Source organism: Megascapheus bottae, chromosome 8, assembly GCF_031878675.1.
Source record: "Megascapheus bottae isolate mThoBot1 chromosome 8, mThoBot2.hap1, whole genome shotgun sequence".
Taxonomy (NCBI): Eukaryota; Metazoa; Chordata; class Mammalia; order Rodentia; family Geomyidae; genus Megascapheus; species Megascapheus bottae.
Window position 1 is genome coordinate 1,213,971 of NC_143516.1, and position 24,159 is coordinate 1,238,129.

The 24,159-nt window shown below is 58.6% G+C and overlaps 1 protein-coding gene across 2 annotated transcripts in view; it reads right to left on the minus strand.

Annotated features, from left to right (window-relative positions):
• Positions 1 to 24,159, minus strand: part of Smoc2 (SPARC related modular calcium binding 2) — a 195,506-nt gene that overhangs the window by 148,005 nt on the left and 23,342 nt on the right. For both annotated transcript variants that reach the window (XM_090337808.1, XM_090337810.1), the window contains exons 2-4: positions 17,302 to 17,473; positions 3,480 to 3,586; positions 2,662 to 2,761 (exon numbers count right to left, since the gene is read on the minus strand). In XM_090337808.1, coding sequence (XP_090193934.1) covers positions 2,662 to 2,761; positions 3,480 to 3,586; positions 17,302 to 17,473 — 379 coding nt within the window. The remainder of the gene's footprint in view (positions 1 to 2,661; positions 2,762 to 3,479; positions 3,587 to 17,301; positions 17,474 to 24,159) is intronic.

A 24,159-nucleotide genomic window follows, 5' to 3' on the forward strand; every position in this document is an offset into this window, starting at 1 on the left:
GTCCAACCTCCAAGTGTGACCACTCAGGGGACAGAGACCAGAGCTGGAAAGGAGCCAAGTGTGAATTCCCAGGAGAATAGTCAGCCAAGCACAGGGCATGGAAGGAGTGGGAGGGGGAGGAAGGAAAGGGAGAGGGAGGAGAGGAGAAAAGAAGGGAGGATGGGAGGGAAGGAGAGGAGGGAGAGAAATAGAGGAGAGAGGGAGGAAAAGAAAAGGTGGGAGGAAAGGGGGAAGAGAGGGAGAGGAAGAAGGGAGGAAATGGTAGAGGGACGAAAGGAGAGAGGGAAGGAGAGAGAAAGGGAGGAAGAAGGTAGAACTGAAAAAGATCCCCCCCCACACGTGAGCAGCAGTGCAGAGTAGGCCGTGCAGAGCCCCTCCCTGCTCTCCTGCTCTCCAACATGGAAGGCACACAGGAAATAGGAAGAGAGTGCGTCTGAAGCTGACCCAACCCCATGAAAGCTGATGAAAACCCTGTGGCTTTCAGGTCCCCTGCCTTGTGTCAGCTGGCTGCTGGCAGGCAGGAGCAGAGGCACTGGGCTGTGTGTCCTGGTGTGTGGAGAAGTAGAGGACACGCTTAGCAGCCAGAATCGCCGGGCTTCCAGGGGTGAACCAGCAACCCCGACTAACACCAACTTTTCAGCAAACATACAGAGTCTCCTTTTCCCTAATCCATTCCTTGGCCCTGGAAAATCAATGGAGAGCATGTGAATGGAGTACTCACATGCATTCCATGGTGAGAAAATGGATTGTGAGTTGAAATTCCAGTTATTTAGTCCTGGCATCAAGGCCACAATCTGGACATTGGGCAAAATCGAATTCTGCACATGGTTTTCTTAGAAGGCTTTTCGTACAGAACCTACTTTCCCTGATGTCCCTGGGATACAGGAAGCTCTTCTCCCCATGTCTCCTGTCCTAAAACCAGGCTCCCCATGCCGCTCTGCTCCACCGGTGGCAGGAAGTTGGATGAGAACTTGTCTTTCAGAGCAAGAGCTCGGCCAGGGGCAGCCAGCTCAGCACGGCTAGTTCTCCCTTCATTCCTCCACGAGTGTGCAAAATAACCATCAGGTAGGAATGTTAGTTCAGTTAAGAGAAACAGCATTTTTTAGGTCACGAAGGATGAAGTCGTTTTGAAAAACAATAAACATATTTCACGGAACATAACACACACCACATGGCTCGTGATGGATGGCCAGCCCCCAGAAGTGCTGGTTTATGTCATCCTGCTGATAAAGCCATAGGCTGCTTGGAGCTCTGTGCCTGCGCTCGCGGGTGCTGCAAAGGCAGACGTTGCAGCTGCAAGAAGCCTGCCACAATGCCAGTTCTGGATACCCACGTGAACAGTTCAGGACAATGGTTTGCCCTTTCTTTAATCACGTGGTGATGTGCTTTCCTGGTTATGCATCACGACACAGAACTTTGCTGGCAGACCAGGGTGTCTTCCCAGAGGGGCTGGTAGGTTACCACAGCAAGCCCACCAACCCTGAGCCGGGGGTTCTCTGCCAGGATAGAAGTGGAGCTCGCCATGTTCGTGGAGGGAGGGAGGCCCAGTTTCAAAAGCCAAGCATCAAAAATTGTCAGTCATAGGGCAGGGAGTTGGGCCTAGTGGTAGAGTGCTTGCCTAGCATGCACAAAGACCCGGGTTCAATTCCTTGGCACCACATACATAGAAAAAAGCCAGAAGTAGTGCTGAGGCTCAAATGGTAGAGCTCTAGCCTTGAGAAAGTCCAAGGAGAGTGCTCAGGCCCTGAGTGCAAGCCCAGGATTGGCAAAAAAAAAAAAGTCAGTCATTTGTGAATTTAGACCTAAGAGGAGGAGGAAAAGGAGGAAGAGGAGGAGGGGGAGGAGGAAGAGGGAGGGGCAGAGGGAGGGGAGAGGGACGAATGCTGAAGATGAAGAATTAGATTTGAGATGACTGTACAGAAGGGAAAGATCAAAGCATGATATATGCACACACATGTATGTATGCATGTGCAGATTTTTGTGTGTGTATATGAAATTGACACAATGAAACCCACCATTGCTCACAAACATTGGAGGAGATAGAACAAAGGAGGTGAACTTGTTTAAAATATACTGCATGTGTCTACAGAATTATCACTATGAAATCCCATCAACAGGTGAATGATTATCATATTAATGTATACATTTAAAATGTTAATACTACCTGAATCATATAGCTCTTCTTAGTAAAATATTAGGGGAGACAGACCACTGTATAGATGATTATCCTGCCCAGTTTGCTTTTTGTATGTACTCCAAATCCTCTCGTGAATAATGACCTAGACTCTGACCTAGGACATGCACTCCACATGCTTTTTAAAATGTATATTAGAAAAAAAACAGTATTGTTTTATATTTTGGCCAAGGAAAATGTTGTGTCCCCTCCCCTGGTTGCTTCCGTCTCTGTGATTATATCTAAAAAAATGAAGACGCCCAAATCAACATAACCTTCCACAGTTCAGACAAGGTATCTTTCACACATGCATGCCTAGGTCCGTGTTTTCTCCCTTAGAATCGACATCAAATGGTACACACGGCCCTCTGTCCAGTGACCTCGTCCCTTCTCGCGTCCCGTCCCAGGGGGTCTGAACAGGCATCATCCAGACCATCCCGGGAAGAAGAGGATGAATTTGCAGGGAAGCAGGGTTGGAGGAGGCCTACCTGGGCACCTGGGGGTCTTGTGGGCCACGGCAGTCCCACTGACGGGCCTTCCGTTGGGCGTGACACACCAGCAGTATCCTGTGTAGCTGTGGCACTGGACCTGAGGAGAGAGCGCAGGAGGTGAACGGATGTGGCCACACAGCTGTGTGCCAGCCGGCAAGCGGCCCCTGAGGGGCGATCCTACCCAGAGTCCTCCCACACTGCTCCTCCTGCTCCTGGCCCTGCAAGGCTGAAGGTGCAAGACTCCCTGGGTGTTGAGGCAGGACCACTGTGCCAGCCCACGAGTCCAATTTCCCCACAACAAGACATTGCAGTGCCACAGAACAGAGCCCGGGTCCTTTTCCACATCACCTGACCACCTGAGATGTTGCCATCCGACTGTGGCCCTTCCATGGGCTGAGTCACCAAGCTGGCTCCTGGCCCTGATGTCACGCTCTCAATGTGTGCTCCATGATTAAGTGACACTGACATTAGGCCCTCAGCTCTGGGTCAGGCCAACCCACCCCCAGAGGGGAATGGCTCTGAGCCTTATCACCCAGCACCATGGAGGACATGCCAGCCGAGTGCTGGAGACTCAGAGACGCTGGGACCTCCATCCACGTGTCACCAGATGTTTGTGTGGCACAGGCACAGGATGCTCCGTTCACATGTCACCAGCCATGTGTGACACAGACTCAGGAGCCTCCATTCCTGTGTCACTCCAGGAGAATCCTGGAACTGACTCCACCAATCCCAGGGACGATTCCTGTAGCTCGGCCTGACTGCCCCCTTGTCCCCCCGCCACGCCCCAGGAGTGACGACGCCAGGCAGAGAGTCACCTGACTGTAGGTGCCATCATCATTGCACTCAGGGATGAACACCTGCTGCAACTCCTTCCGGGCCTGCTCCTGGGTGTACTTCCTCTCCGCCACACACCTGGACACATCTGCAGGACAGAGCAGGCAGAGCAGTCACAGGCTGAGGACAGAGAGGGGCTCTGGCTGGGGACCTGCTCCTGGGTGTACTTCCTCTCCGCCACACACCTGGACACATCTGCAGGCCATCGAGGCGTTCGGGGGGAGTGTGGCCCCCCCTCCTCAGCTCTCGGCGCTGTGAACAGTGGTGAGGTGAGCACTGGGTTTTTGGGAAAGCCCCCCACATGCACATGCCTTGCACCCTGCTCTGGGAAGAAGGGTGAGAGCACAGGAAGACAGGACGCCGCTCAGCGGGCAGGGCAAAGCGGACTTCTCTGGCATGTGCGGGGGATGAGGCGGCTGCTGCGGTGACCAGAGGCCTGTGGCTAGCCGGCAGCCCGGACACCACCGAGGGACCCGAGTGTGGGCCTGGTGCCAGCGCTCCCTGTGTTGGACAGCAGGTGTCCCGGGGAGCCCGTCCAGCCTGCCCTGAGGCCCCTCGTGACAGGCTGTCCATGCCCCCTCCTCTAACAGAGGCCCACTGACTGCCCAGAGGTCAAACTGCTGGGATGACCAAACACCACGGGACGCCAGGCTCTGCCGGCTTGAGGTTCTGCTGACTCTTCCCAGACGCCTGTGGGGTGGCCTGAGCCTCCTGGGGCTACTGAGCATGGACCCCACACCTCACAGGCCCCACACCTCACAGGGCCCACACCTCACAGGGCCCACACCTCACAGGGACCCACACCTCACAGGGACCCACACCTCACAGGGACCCACACCTCACAGGGGTCCACACCTCACAGGGGTCCACACCTCACAGGGACCCACACCTCACAGGGGTCCACACCTCACAGGGACCCACACCTCACAGGGACCCACACCTCACAGGGACCCACACCTCACAGGGACCCACACCTCACAGGGGTCCACACCTCACAGGGGTCCACACCTCACAGGGACCCACACCTCACAGGGGTCCACACCTCACAGGGCCCACACCTCACAGGGGTCCACACCTCACAGGGGTCCACACCTCACAGGGGTCCACACCTCACAGGGACCCACACCTCACAGGGACCCACACCTCACAGGGACCCACACCTCACAGGGGTCCACACCTCCCAGGGGTCCACACCTCACAGGGCCCACACCTCACAGGGCCCCACACCTCACAGGGGTCCACACCTCACAGGGGTCCACACCTCACAGGGGTCCACACCTCACAGGGACCCACACCTCACAGGGCCCCACACCTCACAGGGACCCACACCTCACAGGGACCCACACCTCACAGGGCCCCACACCTCACAGGGACCCACACCTCACAGGGGTCCACACCTCACAGGCCCCACACCTCACAGGGCCCACACCTCACAGGGCCCACACCTCACAGGGACCCACACCTCACAGGGACCCACACCTCACAGGGACCCACACCTCACAGGGGTCCACACCTCACAGGGGTCCACACCTCACAGGGACCCACACCTCACAGGGACCCACACCTCACAGGGGTCCACACCTCACAGGGAACCACACCTCACAGGGGTCCACACCTCACAGGGGTCCACACCTCACAGGGCCCACACCTCACAGGGGTCCACACCTCACAGGGGTCCACACCTCACAGGGGTCCACACCTCACAGGGACCCACACCTCACAGGGACCCACACCTCACAGGGACCCACACCTCACAGGGACCCACACCTCACAGGGGTCCACACCTCACAGGGGTCCACACCTCACAGGGACCCACACCTCACAGGGGTCCACACCTCACAGGGCCCACACCTCACAGGGGTCCACACCTCACAGGGGTCCACACCTCACAGGGGTCCACACCTCACAGGGACCCACACCTCACAGGGACCCACACCTCACAGGGACCCACACCTCACAGGGGTCCACACCTCCCAGGGGTCCACACCTCACAGGGCCCACACCTCACAGGGCCCCACACCTCACAGGGGTCCACACCTCACAGGGGTCCACACCTCACAGGGGTCCACACCTCACAGGGACCCACACCTCACAGGGCCCCACACCTCACAGGGACCCACACCTCACAGGGACCCACACCTCACAGGGCCCCACACCTCACAGGGACCCACACCTCACAGGGGTCCACACCTCACAGGCCCCACACCTCACAGGGGTCCACACCTCACAGGGGTCCACACCTCACAGGGGTCCACACCTCACAGGGGTCCACACCTCACAGGGGTCCACACCTCACAGGGCCCCACACCTCACAGGGACCCACACCTCACAGGGACCCACACCTCACAGGGACCCACACCTCACAGGGCCCACACCTCACAGGGACCCACACCTCACAGGGGTCCACACCTCACAGGGACCCACACCTCACAGGGCCCACACCTCACAGGCCCCACACCTCACAGGGGTCCACACCTCACAGGGGTCCACACCTCACAGGCCCCACACCTCACAGGGGTCCACACCTCACAGGGGTCCACACCTCACAGGGACCCACACCTCACAGGGGTCCACACCTCACAGGGCCCCACACCTCACAGGGACCCACACCTCACAGGGGTCCACACCTCACAGGGACCCACACCTCACAGGGCCCACACCTCACAGGCCCCACACCTCACAGGGGTCCACACCTCACAGGGGTCCACACCTCACAGGGGTCCACACCTCACAGGCCCCACACCTCACAGGGGTCCACACCTCACAGGGGTCCACACCTCACAGGGACCCACACCTCACAGGGGTCCACACCTCACAGGGGTCCACACCTCACAGGGGTCCACACCTCACAGGGACCCACACCTCACAGGGACCCACACCTCACAGGGACCCACACCTCACAGGGGTCCACACCTCACAGGGGCCCACACCTCACAGGGGTCCACACCTCCCAGGGGTCCACACCTCACAGGGAACCACACCTCACAGGGACCCACACCTCACAGGGCCCCACACCTCACAGGGGTCCACACCTCACAGGGGTCCACACCTCACAGGGCCCACACCTCACAGGGCCCCACACCTCACAGGGGTCCACACCTCACAGGGACCCACACCTCACAGGCCCCACACCTCACAGGGACCCACACCTCACAGGGGTCCACACCTCACAGGGGTCCACACCTCACAGGGACCCACACCTCACAGGGACCCACACCTCACAGGGACCCACACCTCACAGGGGTCCACACCTCACAGGGACCCACACCTCACAGGGACCCACACCTCACAGGGGTCCACACCTCACAGGGGTCCACACCTCACAGGGACCCACACCTCACAGGGGTCCACACCTCACAGGGCCCACACCTCACAGGGGTCCACACCTCACAGGGGTCCACACCTCACAGGGGTCCACACCTCACAGGGACCCACACCTCACAGGGACCCACACCTCACAGGGACCCACACCTCACAGGGACCCACACCTCACAGGGGTCCACACCTCACAGGGGTCCACACCTCACAGGGACCCACACCTCACAGGGACCCACACCTCACAGGGGTCCACACCTCACAGGGGTCCACACCTCACAGGGACCCACACCTCACAGGGGTCCACACCTCACAGGGCCCACACCTCACAGGGGTCCACACCTCACAAGGGTCCACACCTCACAGGGGTCCACACCTCACAGGGACCCACACCTCACAGGGACCCACACCTCACAGGGGTCCACACCTCACAGGGGTCCACACCTCACAGGGGTCCACACCTCACAGGGACCCACACCTCACAGGGGTCCACACCTCACAGGGCCCCACACCTCACAGGGACCCACACCTCACAGGGGTCCACACCTCACAGGGACCCACACCTCACAGGGCCCCACACCTCACAGGGGTCCACACCTCACAGGGGTCCACACCTCACAGGGGTCCACACCTCACAGGCCCCACACCTCACAGGGGTCCACACCTCACAGGGGTCCACACCTCACAGGGGTCCACACCTCACAGGGCCCCACACCTCACAGGGGTCCACACCTCACAGGGGTCCACACCTCACAGGGACCCACACCTCACAGGGGTCCACACCTCACAGGGGTCCACACCTCACAGGGGTCCACACCTCACAGGGACCCACACCTCACAGGGACCCACACCTCACAGGGACCCACACCTCACAGGGGTCCACACCTCACAGGGGCCCACACCTCACAGGGGTCCACACCTCACAGGGACCCACACCTCACAGGGACCCACACCTCACAGGGACCCACACCTCACAGGGACCCACACCTCACAGGGGTCCACACCTCACAGGGGTCCACACCTCACAGGGACCCACACCTCACAGGGACCCACACCTCACAGGGGTCCACACCTCACAGGGGTCCACACCTCACAGGGACCCACACCTCACAGGGGTCCACACCTCACAGGGCCCACACCTCACAGGGGTCCACACCTCACAGGGGTCCACACCTCACAGGGGTCCACACCTCACAGGGACCCACACCTCACAGGGACCCACACCTCACAGGGGTCCACACCTCACAGGGGTCCACACCTCACAGGGGTCCACACCTCACAGGGACCCACACCTCACAGGGGTCCACACCTCACAGGGGTCCACACCTCACAGGCCCCACACCTCACAGGCCCCACACCTCACAGGGACCCACACCTCACAGGGGTCCACACCTCACAGGGGTCCACACCTCACAGGGACCCACACCTCACAGGGACCCACACCTCACAGGGGTCCACACCTCACAGGGGTCCACACCTCACAGGCCCCACACCTCACAGGGACCCACACCTCACAGGGGTCCACACCTCACAGGGGTCCACACCTCACAGGGGTCCACACCTCACAGGCCCCACACCTCACAGGGACCCACACCTCACAGGGGTCCACACCTCACAGGGGTCCACACCTCACAGGGGTCCACACCTCACAGGGACCCACACCTCACAGGGACCCACACCTCACAGGGGTCCACACCTCACAGGGGTCCACACCTCACAGGGGTCCACACCTCACAGGGACCCACACCTCACAGGGGTCCACACCTCACAGGGCCCCACACCTCACAGGGACCCACACCTCACAGGGGTCCACACCTCACAGGGACCCACACCTCACAGGGACCCACACCTCACAGGGACCCACACCTCACAGGGACCCACACCTCACAGGGGTCCACACCTCACAGGGCCCCACACCTCACAGGGACCCACACCTCACAGGGGTCCACACCTCACAGGGACCCACACCTCACAGGGACCCACACCTCACAGGGACCCACACCTCACAGGGACCCACACCTCACAGGGGTCCACACCTCACAGGGACCCACACCTCACAGGGACCCACACCTCACAGGGGTCCACACCTCACAGGGGTCCACACCTCACAGGGCCCCACACCTCACAGGGGTCCACACCTCACAGGGACCCACACCTCACAGGGGTCCACACCTCACAGGGCCCCACACCTCACAGGGACCCACACCTCACAGGGACCCACACCTCACAGGGGTCCACACCTCACAGGGGTCCACACCTCACAGGGGTCCACACCTCACAGGGACCCACACCTCACAGGGGTCCACACCTCACAGGGACCCACACCTCACAGGGGTCCACACCTCACAGGGGTCCACACCTCACAGGGGTCCACACCTCACAGGGACCCACACCTCACAGGGGTCCACACCTCACAGGGACCCACACCTCACAGGGGTCCACACCTCACAGGGGTCCACACCTCACAGGGGTCCACACCTCACAGGGACCCACACCTCACAGGGGTCCACACCTCACAGGGACCCACACCTCACAGGGACCCACACCTCACAGGGACCCACACCTCACAGGGGTCCACACCTCACAGGGACCCACACCTCACAGGGGTCCACACCTCACAGGGGTCCACACCTCACAGGGGTCCACACCTCACAGGGCCCCACACCTCACAGGGGTCCACACCTCACAGGGACCCACACCTCACAGGGACCCACACCTCACAGGGGTCCACACCTCACAGGGGTCCACACCTCACAGGGCCCCACACCTCACAGGGGTCCACACCTCACAGGGCCCCACACCTCACAGGGTCCACACCTCACAGGGGTCCACACCTCACAGGGACCCACACCTCACAGGGGTCCACACCTCACAGGGGTTCACACCTCACAGGGGTCCACACCTCACAGGGCCCCACACCTCACAGGGGTCCACACCTCACAGGGACCCACACCTCACAGGGCCCACACCTCACAGGGGTCCACACCTCACAGGGCCCCACACCTCACAGGGACCCACACCTCACAGGGGTCCACACCTCACAGGGACCCACACCTCACAGGGGTCCACACCTCACAGGGGTCCACACCTCACAGGGACCCACACCTCACAGGGACCCACACCTCACAGGGACCCACACCTCACAGGGACCCACACCTCACAGGGCCCCACACCTCACAGGGACCCACACCTCACAGGGGTCCACACCTCACAGGGCCCACACCTCACAGGGGTCCACACCTCACAGGGGTCCACACCTCACAGGGACCCACACCTCACAGGGCCCCACACCTCACAGGGGTCCACACCTCACAGGGGTCCACACCTCACAGGGACCCACACCTCACAGGGACCCACACCTCACAGGGACCCACACCTCACAGGGACCCACACCTCACAGGGGTCCACACCTCACAGGGACCCACACCTCACAGGGGCCCACACCTCACAGGGGTCCACACCTCACAGGGGTCCACACCTCACAGGGACCCACACCTCACAGGGACCCACACCTCACAGGGGTCCACACCTCACAGGGACCCACACCTCACAGGGCCCCACACCTCACAGGGGTCCACACCTCACAGGGGTCCACACCTCACAGGGGTCCACACCTCACAGGGACCCACACCTCACAGGGGTCCACACCTCACAGGGACCCACACCTCACAGGGACCCACACCTCACAGGGGTCCACACCTCACAGGGACCCACACCTCACAGGGCCCCACACCTCACAGGGGTCCACACCTCACAGGGGTCCACACCTCACAGGGGTCCACACCTCACAGGGACCCACACCTCACAGGGGTCCACACCTCACAGGGGTCCACACCTCACAGGGACCCACACCTCACAGGGGTCCACACCTCACAGGGGTCCACACCTCACAGGGACCCACACCTCACAGGGGTCCACACCTCACAGGGGTCCACACCTCACAGGGACCCACACCTCACAGGGCCCACACCTCACAGGGGTCCACACCTCACAGGGACCCACACCTCACAGGGGTCCACACCTCACAGGGACCCACACCTCACAGGGGTCCACACCTCACAGGGGTCCACACCTCACAGGGCCCCACACCTCACAGGGACCCACACCTCACAGGGGTCCACACCTCACAGGGATCCACACCTCACAGGGGTCCACACCTCACAGGGTCCACACCTCACAGGGACCCACACCTCACAGGGACCCACACCTCACAGGGGTCCACACCTCACAGGGACCCACACCTCACAGGGACCCACACCTCACAGGGACCCACACCTCACAGGTCCCACACCTCACAGGCCCCACACCTCACAGGGCCCACACCTCACAGGGGTCCACACCTCACAGGGACCCACACCTCACAGGGCCCCACACCTCACAGGGGTCCACACCTCACAGGGGTCCACACCTCACAGGGGTCCACACCTCACAGGGCCCCACACCTCACAGGGCCCCACACCTCACAGGGGTCCACACCTCACAGGGCCCCACACCTCACAGGGGTCCACACCTCACAGGGCCCCACACCTCACAGGGGTCCACACCTCACAGGGATCCACACCTCACAGGGGTCCACACCTCACAGGGGTCCACACCTCACAGGGACCCACACCTCACAGGGGTCCACACCTCACAGGGACCCACAGCTCACAGGGGCCTCACAGCAGGTGGGCCTCGCACCTGTGCATGGGAGCCAGCCCTCTGCCAGGCCCCGTGCCCCTCACCCGCTCTGAACTCTCACCCGCTGTGGACTCTGGGTAACAGTGGTTCTGACACAGCCTCTGCAGTGAGGAGAACTACCGCTTGGCGGGAGATGTCCTTGTTTATTTAGGAAACCCGTGGCTTGATTCAGCGGAAGGCGATGTGAGTCCAGCTCCAGCTCGAGCGAGCCACACATGATTCCCAGTGTTCCCAGCCCGGGAGCAAGCTGGCCACGCATCAGCGTTCTAACGCATATGGACTTGCTTTCTGGGCTGACATTCCCAGGAAGACTTCACACTGGCCAGCCATTCGTTTGTTCTCAAGCCTGCAGCTCTCCAGGGGAACAGAATATCGAACCCCACGTCATGCTCCACATGGAGGAGGGACCCACGGCCCCCACCAGTCACCCCGGAGGTCCTCCGCCCTCCTTGGTCAGAGCGCCAGCCCCCGGCCCCCTGGGTGGTGTGGCCGCCTGCCGGTCCCTCCGCAGAGCGGGTGTCCAGGCCCTCCACCCCCGCCCCCTCACTGACTGCTTCCCGAGAACCCCATGGTGCAGGCGGGCCTCAGACAGGAAGTGGCAAAATCACACTGCAGAACTGCAAACTGCCCGAGCTCTCAATCGCATTTAAAAGAACAGAAGAGACATCCTCTCTGGCAGAAACCCTGCGGTCACCATGTTCAAGCTTCAGGCTCGTGCAGTTAAATCAGCAGTTACGCACACGCTGCTGGTCCAGCGGCCAGGCTGAGATTTCACTCCTAGTACTGCTTCTGACGGAAGTCAATCCTCAAACCTAAGCGAAATAGCTTTCGTGATAGGATAACTGCACGTACCATTCGGGTCGCAACCTCAGTGTCTACTCACTGCTGTGTGGGACAGCCGGTCTAGCTCATGACAGTCCCTCCATCCCAGAAGGAACCACCCACGCTCCAGAGGCAGCTGCTGCCCACGTGTGTCCCTCCACCCCACAGAAGCACCACCCACTCCCGTCCCCCTGGTCTCCCTACTCGACACATCTCATAGGAGGAGACTCTCACCATCAGTGGCCTTTGGGATCTGGCTTCCTTTCTCTTAGTATCCTAGTTCAAAGCACCAGTATGTACCAAATCCTAATAGCGTCATCTGTCCACTCTCACCCATCCATCCACCCACCCATCCATTCATCTGTCTGTCTATCCATCCATTCATCCACCCATCCATCCATCTGTCCTTTTACCCATCTATCCATTTACCCATCCATTCATCTGTCTGTTCATCCAACCATCCATGCATCCATCTGTCCCCCCACATCATCGGCCCATCCAGCCATACATCTGTCTGTCCATCCATCCGTGGATGAGCATGGGCTTTTCTATTTTCCATGTTTCCACACTGTGTGGCAGAGCCTTCCTACATTCCTGTCCACAGAGAACAAGAGTGCCTTCCCGACACGCATTGCTTCTTTTTGTAAAGCTGCCGCAGCCAGCTGAGTGAGGATGGAGAACATTGCAATAGTTTAGCTCACAGTGATTTCAAATCTGTGGTCTATCCTGCTACACAGGAAATCCATCTTACCTGGAAATCATACTAATCTTCTAACTAAACAAAATTAGTAACTTAACCTCTGTCTAAGCAGAGAATGTAATTACTTGTTACTGGACCAAAGAAAAACTCTTTGATACAGTTTAGTCAGACATTTTTGAAAGAACCAGGAATTTATAAATAAATAATTCATTATTATGCATGTAAACACATGACTAATAAGATTTCAAGAATGTTTCCATGAATTATTGGCTGATTCTACTGAATATAGACAACAATTCATTTCTCCTGCTGATGGTAGCTTTTCCTCTGAGTCACAAAGTAAACCAGATTCCAATGAAATCACAAGTTTGTAAGTACAGATCACAGAAGATAAATGTGTCATGTTCACCTGAATGAGCAGACTGATATTTCTGCTCCTTCCTTCTATCCTTTCTTCCCTTCCTTCCTTCCTTCCTTCCTTCCTTCCTTCCTTCCTTCCTTCCTTCCTTCCTTCCTTCCTTCCTTCCTTTGTGCCAGTCCTGGGCTTGAACTCAAGGCCTGAGCACGATCCTTGGGTTTTCTCAAGGCTAGAGCTCTACCACTTGAGCCTCAGCACCACTTCTGGCTTTTTTTCTATGTATGTGGTACTGAGGAATCGAACCTGATCTCTGTGCATGCTAGGCAAGCACTCTACCACTGAACCAAACTCCTGGCCCAAATGGATTTTTTTTTCTTTCTGTTGGTCACAGGGCTTGAACTCTGGGCCTGGGCACTATGCCTGAGCTGAATCTTCAGCTCAAAGCTACTGCCCTACTCCTGGAGCCACGGCCCCACTTCCCTGATGGCTTTCTTTTAGGAAAGAGAGCAGAAAGCAAATAATTTTAGTGCTTTGCTCAAATCACTTTCAACAGGAATAAGCAATGCTGAGAAGGGCCAGATTGCTGAAGAATGTTGCAGAGGAACTTACAGGAGCGATGGGGAGGGAATGCTTTGGGAAAGGCTGCTTCCAGGAGAGCCAGCATCTTCAAAGTGACCCCACACCCAGTGGTCTCTAGGCCAGCATCTCCTCCCTCAGAGACGCACCAGGACCTGGGCTCAGCGCACACCTCTACCGCTGGGATGCTCACGCGGACAGGCCTGCCCAGGCCACACCAACGCCCCCACCCCCGCACCTGCTGCCGCTTCCTGCTGCAGAAGCCCCCGGCCCGCAGGCCAGGGCAGAGTCCTGCTGGACGGGAACGCCACCTCGGCGTCCGGGCAGCCACTCCGAGGTCAGCGCTGCCAGGGTGGCCCTGTGAACTCAGAGGTCAGCCGCCGTGTCTGCTGTCATCTTCTGCGGCCGCGGCAGAGCCTGGCTGCCGAGGTGGCTCCGGCACGGTGTGGGCTGGAGATCAGATGGCACCAGACGAAGGAAGTCCTGCTCCCTTGTAGTGGCCACAGCCTGCTGGCCCGCCAGGGCCCCACCTCTCATTTTTGCTGGCAGCAAATGAAGGCAGATGCTATGTTCCAAAGCTATAATACATCATCCACTTGTTATTCTGAGGGCCAGACTCGGAGGAAAATAAGGAGGTTTTCTAGCATAAACAGCTCCTTGTCGTCCATGAGGCTGGAGGTGGTGACAGGGACCCGCAGAGAGCAGCAGCTCCTCTCTCAGGCAAGGCCCAGCCCTCTCCCCAGGAGTGCGTCCTGCCCACAGAGCCCCCCCAGACCAGGACCCCTCCACTCCAGCTTCAGTCACAGTCCCACAACCATGGAGCAGCTATCAATCCGTGCTTCCTGCAACAATGACAAGACGAGAGCGCAGAGCCGAGGGAGGAGGGCCTAAGTTCCCCCTTTAAATTCAGAAACGCAGACAGATTATAAATAAGCAGGAAATCGCTGAGTGTGCAATTTTCGTTGGCCCTTAGTGGGGAAAAAAAATTAAAGTAGGGTGTGAGCCATCCCAGTAATGTGCTGAACGTTTCGGCCTCCACAGCTTACGGCCGCCCAGCCGCTTCTGGCCCTGAACACTGCCTTTGTCAGCTGTCTTGATGGTTCCGTTCCAAGGTCTTCTGGCATGTGACCTTTTGTGGGGTTTTTTTCTATTTTTTTTTTTTTCGTTTTTATTCAATGCCAGCTCTACTGGTCTCAGATCAAAAGAAAAAGATCATTTGCTGGGTTCTGAAACCACAAAGTCCGCAAACGTCTGTGAACTGTGGGAAGAATCCTCCAGTGTGAACCACTGTGGCTCGAGTCAGCCATGGCTTACACTGCAGCAGGAACACACACACATGTCCTGTTTCATCCACTTAATAAATGCTTAATTGTGGACATGTTCATTCTTGTTTCTAACCCAGAACATCCAAACGAGACAGCCAGAGGCAGAGCTGTGTGAGGGCGTCCTCAGAGCAGTGGGCGCCGTGCCCCCGCCAGGGCCCCCCACACCAGCCAGGGTCAGCAGCAGAAAGCACGGACAGGCCAGGCAGAGATACCCATCACCTCCAGGGCCAGGGGCCGTCCCTCTCCTACCCTACTCGGCTCCAGGGAGCAAGTCCCCACCTAGGTCTCACTACAGAACTTGCAGAGGTTATGTTCTTGACAAATAGAAACAAATCACAGCACTGGTCCCTCCATGGCTACCAAGCCGAAGCTGGGGCCCAGGCTCCGTCCCTGTGAGCCCTCTCGGGCTGGGTGGCTGTGCCAGGAGAGATGGTGGTGAGTGCTTCTGTTGAGCTCTGAGGACAGGCGGAAATCCCCAGCCACAGCCTGGGGAAGGGGCCAGGGCACCGCGGTCCTGTGGAGAACCCACAAGGGGTTGTGGGGCTTTTGGTCCCGAGAGGAGGGCCACACAGCACACCGCTTTTAGAAGCAGCCCTGAGCTGCCCTGCACCAGCCCCTCCTGTCCGTGGGGTGAGATGCACCTGAGCTGGACCTCTGTGCACGCGTGCGGCCAGAGCTGTGGGGAAGCCAGGGCGCCCAGGCTTGGTGCTGCCTGTGCCTGAGGAAGTGCACGTTCTCCTGTTTCGGATTGGACATCTCCAGGGTGACGGGGACGCGCCATCCTCCATCCCAGTTCCCACATGCTGGGATCACAGGCGTGCCGCCACCCAGGCCAGCCAGTCAACCGTTCCCATCCCAGCACAGGTGATCGTGAAGCCGCAGAACGGAACAAAAAGCTGTCTGTCTCCAGCTGAACACGTAACCCGAGTTTGTTTACCTAGAATGCTGCATCTGGAAAAGAAAGACTGTACCCACTAGTCAGGACAGAAAATCCTCTCAAAGTCGGCTTTGGCTTGTGGTCTTGTTACCAAGAAGAAGAAAAAGCCTCCTCCTGGTGAGACACCAGGGAGTGTGGAGAGGGGAGCCCTGCACCAACCCGGGAAGCATCTCAAGGTTCTCCTCTATGCACAAGTGTTAGCTTGTTTGATTCCTACTCTGGAGAAGTCTGCAAGGATAAAGCTAGCACTCGATGAGTTGTGCACAGTGCACGCATGCAATTGTGTAACCTCCACTTACTAAAAAGAGGAAGGAGAAGGAGAGGAGAAGGGCATGACTAAGCAAACCTTAGCTACGGTGAGGCAGAGATCCACAAGATCGCGTTTTGAGACCAGCCTGGGCAAACAGATCATGAAAGCCCATCTCAGAAGGAAAGGTGCGGGGTGGTGACACATGCCTGCTATCTCAGCTACAGTAGGAAAAATAAATAGGTGGATCAGAGTCCAAGCAATCCAGGTATAACATTAGCTATAGCAAAAAGGACTGCAGACATGGCTCAGTGGCAAAGCACCCGCTTGCAAACATGAAAAACTAAGTTCAAACCCCAGTAGTGCTATTTATTTTTTTAAAAAGGAGAAAAAGAAGCACCATAACGTTTTTGAGAGTGATAAGTAATTCAACCTGAAGAACATGGATCCATTTGCTTTAGGACAGCATAAAACACTTTAAGGAAAATAAGCATTCAACAACTTTTAGAAATTACTCTTCAACTTACAGGGTCCCAGAGAAAGAAGACAAGTGTAACACTATGTCACACGAGCTAGCCTGCACATGCGCTGCATGCAAACACGCACTGCACACACAACACATCTGCATGTACCCTTAAATATACACACAAACTGCACGTGAACATGCACTTACACACACTCAACATGTAGATGGACGTGCACCACACATGCACACACATACGTGTGCACTACACATGCATGCTAGCATACGCGTCACATGGACATGCATGCACACAACACACATGTACACACATGCACTTCAGCTGTCCTCTGGCCCCTGCACCGGGCCGGCCAGTGGCTCACCTTTGCAGTTTCCTCGGTAGGCGATTTCTAGCTGGGGGTCCTTGCACTTGGCTCTCTGGAACTCGCAGCGGGATAAGAAGGTCCTCCCGTCGGACGCGCACAGCGGCTTCTGCTGGGAGCCCGCACAGTCCAAGCTGCAGTCTCTATCTTTGTCTTGATCCACTCTCAGAAACTTGGGGAGAGAAAGAAGCCAGACACATTGGAAGGCCTGTCCCACTGAGTGGCAGGTTCCCTCACGGGGACAGCCAGGGCCGGCGGGAGGGAGCGGGTCTCTGGGCTCTGGCTGAGGGAGGGCTGCATGGGCACCTCATCTGTTTCAGCCACGCAGGGAAACCCTGGCTCCAGGCTCATGTTCTGGGTGTGATGCGAAGCGGCACGTGTGTCTCTACCTGTCTGCTTTCCCAGAGTCACGGTCTCTGTTGAAAGCGTGAGTGGAGTCTGTAGGGAGGGGGGCTGTGAACACCCAGGCTGCACCCTCCTCACCGCCCTGCTCCGGGATCCACCAGGATCACAGAGAAGAGACCGGCCCAGCCCCAGCCTGGGCCTGGAGCACTGTGCCTGGTTGTGTGTTGCACGTTTGCAGACTGTGCCCCTTCCCCATTTCTGGTCCCTCTTTTCCTCTGCGGACCCCAGGCTCGGTGCTCACCGATTCCTGGGGGCTCTTAGCTGCAGAGCCCCATGGCCCCTGCCTGTCCCTCTGTCCCAATCTGCGTCCCCCAGACCCCTCCTGTCTGGTCCTGCACCATGCTGGACAAAGTCATGGAAGCGACTTCCACTTGATGGGAAGCCTGGAGCTGACGCGCCCCAGGCGTGCGCAGACCCTCCGCCCAGGCACTCGTTCTCTGATGCATGGACATCAGGATGTGCTTGAGAGAAGCGTGAGAGAGGAAAGATGGCTCACGAGTGAGTAAGGCCTTGATGCTCCACAACAGAGTCTTCTGAGTGCGGCCGCAGTGTCAGCCAACAAGCTCGGCTCCTCCCTTCCCCAGCCAGGCCTCCCTCCACCCGGGGCCTCTGGGCAGGGGGTGACGGAGCCCCAGGGTGGGGTGACCGACCTCCAGGGAGGGGTGACAGAGCCCCAGGGTGGGGGTGACAGGGTCGCAAGCCCTTCAAATGCACAAACACCCAGCTTTTACCCTGGGACGGATGAGCAAGCACACGGCATTCAGCTGTATGCTGCCAGGGAGGCACCCAGCCTCTCTGTGGCCCTTTCACTATGCCCTACGGCATCTCCATGCCACCAGGGACGGCGCCAGGGGAGGTGTGCGGACGCTGGAGGACCTTTGGAGGGGTGGTGCTCTGGGTGCCCTGCTGAAGGAAGTCACCCGACCATTCCCATGGACCTGCTCTCTAAGCTGGGCTGAGCAGCATACTGGCCTGAGACGGAGGGGGGGGGGAGGAGCAGGATGGGGAGGAGGAGGGGGAGGAGGAGGGGGAGGGGGAGGAGGGAGAGGAGCAGGAGGAAGAGGGGGAAGAGCAGAAGGAGGAGGAAGAGGAGGAGAAGGAAGAGGAATAATAGGAGGAGAAGGAAGAGGAGGAGCAGGAGGAGGAAGAGGAGGAGCAGGAGGAGGAAAAGAAGCAGGAGGAAGAGGAGGAGAATGAAGAGGAAGAAGAGGAGGAGGAGGAGGAGGAAGAGGAGGTGAGGAGGAGGAGGAGGAGGAAAAAGAGGAGGAGGTGGAGAAAGAGAGGAGGAGGAGGGAGAGGAAGGGGAAGAGGAGGAGGAAGAGAGCCTGGGCTTGTCTCAGCAGGGAGCAGGTGCCAGTTCCATTCTAGATAAAACACCCAATCCTGCTCCCTATTACAGGTGAGAGCTGGCTGGCCTATGCAGTTCCTGAAACCGTGGCCAGGAAGTGCTGAGGACTTAGATAAAACATGGAAATGATCATTTTCCCTACTGTTTTATTTGAAAAAGAAATTATCTAGCTTTCAAGCACTTGGAATTTGACCATAAAGCTTAATCCTTTAATGGTGCAGAACGCACAATGGAAGCATTCTCTTAGAAAGGAGAAAGCAGGCCCTTTATGCGCGTGTTTCTCCCTCCCTATTTAATACCAATTGAATTCCCAGGGGGACACTGCATGGACAAAAACATGCTTTAGAACCAGGTTGCACCTTTCAATAAACACAACTAATGGTGAAAAATATGATTGTTTTGTCCTGTGGAATTCACTGTTTATTAAAAGAATGTCATTTAAAGTCTTCAAACTGAGTCACCGTGGGAAGCATTTTGCCAAATTTGGAGTTAAGTCAATTGGACCGAGAGCAACTTTCATTTTGCCAAAAGGCTTTGCATTACAGCTGCATGTTCCTGCTCTATCCTTCCCACAGGCAGCTCTGTTTGCACAGGTGTGAGCAGGGCAGGTGTGGGAAGGCACACACAGGCCGGCACGCTGGTGGAGTCCAGCGCCCTGCGCCTGAGGAGAACACAGGCCAAGCACAATGGATCAAAGGCGCAGTCTACGCTTTCCCCCAATAAACACCTATATCTAAGCCAAAAGAAAAACATTTAAACAAAGTCCAAGCAGTTAAGCAACTGGTGAACACACTCGCCAGATCTTAACTCGATGACATTCTCTTGTCACATTGACCAGAGACTCAGGACCAACCGGGCATGGGAGCAACTTGAGCACCACAAAAGCTGCTGAAGGGCAAAAGCTGTGGGCTGCAGGTGTCCTGAAGCAGGCAGCCTCCCACATGGGGCCACCAGAGGGCCAGATGTCCCCAGAGGAGGCCCACCAGAGGGGCTGGCATCCCCAAGGAGGCCCACCGAGGGGCAGGCGTCCCCGAGGAGGCCCACCAGAGGGGCTGGTGTCCCCAGAGGAGGCCCACCAGAGGGGCTGGCGTCCCCAAGGAGGCCCACCCAGGGGCAGGCGTCCCCGAGGAGGCCCACCAGAGGGCCAGGTGTCCCCAGAGGAGGCCCACCAGAGGGGCTGGCGTCCCCGAGGAGGCCCACCAGAGGGGCTGGTGTCCCCAGAGGAGGCCCACCAGAGGGGCTGGCGTCCCCGAGGAGGCCCACCCAGGGGCAGGCGTCCCTGAGGAGGCCCACCAGAGGGGCTGGTGTCCCCAGAGGAGGCCCACCAGAGGGGCTGGCGTCCCCGAGGAGGCCCACCCAGGGGCAGGCGTCCCTGAGGAGGCCCACCAGAGGGGCTGGCGTCCCCGAGGAGGCCCACCCAGGGGCAGGCGTCCCTGAGGAGGCCCACCAGGGAACAGGGTTGAAGTGGGCCTGTGACAGTGGCAGGGTGGCGACCCAGGTGGGCTTGGCTTAGTGGGTTGGTCTGTTCTTCAAAGGTAGACCTCCCTGCTTCTGGGGTGAAAATGGCGAGCAACCAGGGAACATGATGAAAACTCCTGGAGCCCACAGTGCCAAGGTGAATTTTATCCCAGAGAGAACCGTATGCCCTTTCCCTGCTCCCTTCGCTCCTTCCCTGGGGAAAGGACCTGTGTCTGCTTTCTCCCACTGGTTAGCTGGGGCCCAGGTGCGGTGGTGGGGAGGGCCTCCCTCAGGAATCACCAGACCCCTGCTCTCGGGAGCACAGCTCCCCTGTCGGGCTCTGGGTTCAGAGGGCCCATGGCCAGCCCAGAAGAAGCCCAGGTGGAGCCGGATGGGCTGGAGTCAAGGGGCTTGGCTGAGACACAGCCTGGAGATAGGAGCATCCTGAAACAGAGGATTTCCAAGCGAGAACCCCAGGGGCCAGTCCACGGGCGGGCATGGAGGCCAGCTCTGGAGGCCAGGCTGTCCACGGGCGAGCGTGGAGGCCAGCTCTCGAGGTCACACTTAACCTGTGGATTGGCCTCCAGAGCTGGCCTCCACACTCCCACCTCTCCCCCTCTTCTCGCTCCTCTCTTCTCTCTCCCCACTCTTTCCACCATCCATCCTTATCTGTGTGTGTCTGTTGCTCCCTCCACACGCTCTGTCTTTATTGTTTACTTAGGAGGATATAAAACCATTTATAAGTGTTTTTACAGACGTGTACCAGTCTTTGCTGCCCTGGCGATAATTCCCAGCTTCTCAGCTCACTCCGCACCTCTGTCCTAAAGGACGGGAGCCCCCCACATCCAGGCCTGCGCAGCTGGCAGCCTCATACACTGCAATTTTCTTCTCCTTTCCCCAAACATTTCCTTTTTATTTATTGTCCTTCCCTGTCTCCACTTCAGCATTAATTTCAGTGATGAAAATGGATATCTTTGCTTCTCGTTAGTACTTTTTGGAGAGCAGTCAAGGAAACTCTTGGATTATTCACTGTTCCTGATTCATGTTTATTTGAATTTTGGTAGGAAGTTTGTTATTCTACCCTCTTCCCAGTCATCTATCATGCGGATGATGTGACTTTCATACAAGAAGGAGCTCTGACAAGAAATCACAACCTTTCTCAGGTCAGAGGTGATGTAAAGTGGATTGCAGGGCGGCCAGGGGCAGCCTTCAGCCCTCACGCCGGACCACGGAGACGGCGCTGGGGGAGGTCGTGTCCCACAACCCATGCGTGGTGTCCACACAGGCCAGGAGAGCGCTGTGCCTGCAGGCATGAGGGTCACAGCACATGAGCGTTCAGGCGTGAGGACCTCGCTCGTGGGTGTGCAGGCGTGAGGACCTCCCTCGTGGGTGTGCAGGTGTGAGGACCTCCATATGTGGGTGTGCAGGCGTGAGGACCTCCATATGTGGGTGTGCAGGCATGAGGACCTCGCTCGTGGGTGTGCAGGCGTGAGGACCTCCATATGTGGGTGTGCAGGCGTGAGGACCTCGCCCGTGGGTGTGCAGGCGTGAGGACCTCGCTCGTGGGTGTGCAGGCGTGAGGACCTCCATATGTGGGTGTGCAGGCATGAGGACCTCGCCCGTGGGTGTGCAGGCGTGAGGACCTCCCTCGTGGGTGTGCAGGCGTGAGGACCTCCATATGTGGGTGTGCAGGCGTGAGGACCTCCATATGTGGGTGTGCAGGCGTGAGGACCTCGCCCGTGGGTGTGCAGGCGTGAGGACCTCGCTCGTGGGTGTGCAGGTGAGGACCTCCCTCATGGGTGTGCAGGCGTGAGGACCTCCATATGTGGGTGTGCAGGCATGAGGACCCCGCCCGTGGGTGTGCAGACGTGAGGACCTCGCTCGTGGGTGTGCAGGTGTGAGGACCTCCCTCATGGGTGTGCAGGCATGAGGACCTCGCCCGTGGGTGTGCAGGCGTGAGGACCTCGCTCGTGGGTGTGCAGGCGTGAGGACCTCCGCTCATGGTGTGCAGGCGTGAGGACCTCCCTCGTGGGTGTGCAGGCGTGGGGACCTCGCTCGTGGGTGTGCAGGCGTGGGGACCTCCCTCGTGGGTGTGCAGGCGTGGGGACCTCCCTTGTGGGTGTGCAGGCGTGAGGACCTCACTCGTGGGTGTGCAGGCGTGAGGACCTCCATATGTGGGTGTGCAGGCGTGAGGACCTCCCTCGTGGGTGTGCAGGCGTGAGGACCTCGCTCGTGGGTGTGCAGGCATGAGGACCTCGCTCGTGGGTGTGCAGGCGTGAGGACCTCGCTCGTGGGTGTGCAGGCGTGAGGACCTCGCTCGTGGGTGTGCAGGTGTGAGGACCTCCATATGTGGGTGTGCAGGCGTGGGGACCTCACTCGTGGGTGTGCAGGCGTGAGGACCTCGCTCGTGGGTGTGCAGGTGTGAGGACCTCCATATGTGGGTGTGCAGGCGTGAGGACCTCACTCGTGGGTGTGCAGGCATGGGGACCTCCACAGGTCTCCCACGGCGTGGCTGGGCAGGGCCTGCCCAGAACAGTAGTGCAGGATTGGAGCACTGGAGGTGAGGGAGGGCTGGCAGGACGGCATGGTGCGTGCAGGCAGCAGTGCCTGTCACTGACACCATGGCAGGCAGCAGGCATGTGGAAGGGCACAGCATCACTGGGTCTCCATCGCCTCCCACGTGCAGTCTGCCCTGACATCTCTTTACTCCTCTTCCTCAGCCCTGCTCAGGTTTCACCTTCTACACTGTCTCCACACAGCTCAGTCTTCTCAAAGGCAGCTGAGGGGCCAGGCTTCACCCCGGAGGAGAGAGGAGAGGGGCAGCGAGTAGGAGAGAGGGAGAGGGGGAGCAGGCAGGGGAAAGGGCCATAGGCAGGGAGAGGGGAGAGGGCCAGCAGGCAGGGAAGAGGCAACCACACTCTGCGAACTCCCCTGCCAGGGTTTCACAGCTGATGCCTGAAGGGCTCCTGGGTGGTCTGACTCCTCTTGGTGGTCCGACTGTCTCCTCTGGGGTGTTCTGACTGACTCCTCTTGGTGGTCTGACTGACTCCTTGGGGTGCTCTGACTGACTCCTCTGGGGTGTTCTGACTGACTCTTCTTGGTGGTCTGACTCTTCTTCTGACTGACTCCTCTTGGTGGTCTGACTGATACCTCTGGGGTGTTTTGACTGACTCCTCTTGGTGGTCTGACTGACCCCCCTGGAGGTCTGACTGACTCCATTGGGGTGGTCTGACTGACTCCTCTTGGTGGTCTTACTGACTCCTTTGGGGTGCTCTGACTCCTCTGGGATGATCTGACTGACTCATCTGGGGTGTTCTGGCTGACTCCTCTGGGGTGGTCTGACTGACTCCTCTGGGGTGGTCTGACTGACTCCTCTTGGTGGTCTTATTGACTCTTCTGGGGTGTTCTTACTGACTCCTTTGGGGTGTTCTGACTGACTCCTCTGGGGTGTTCTTACTGACTCCTTTGGGGTGTTCTGACACTTCTGGGGTGCTCTGACTGACTCCTGTGGGGTGCTCTGACTGACTCCACTGGGATATGCTGACTGACTCCTCTGGGGTGGTCTGACTCCTCTTATGACTGACTCCTCTTGGAGGTCTGACTGACTCCTCTGGGGTGTTTTGATTGACCCCCCTTGGTGGTCTGAC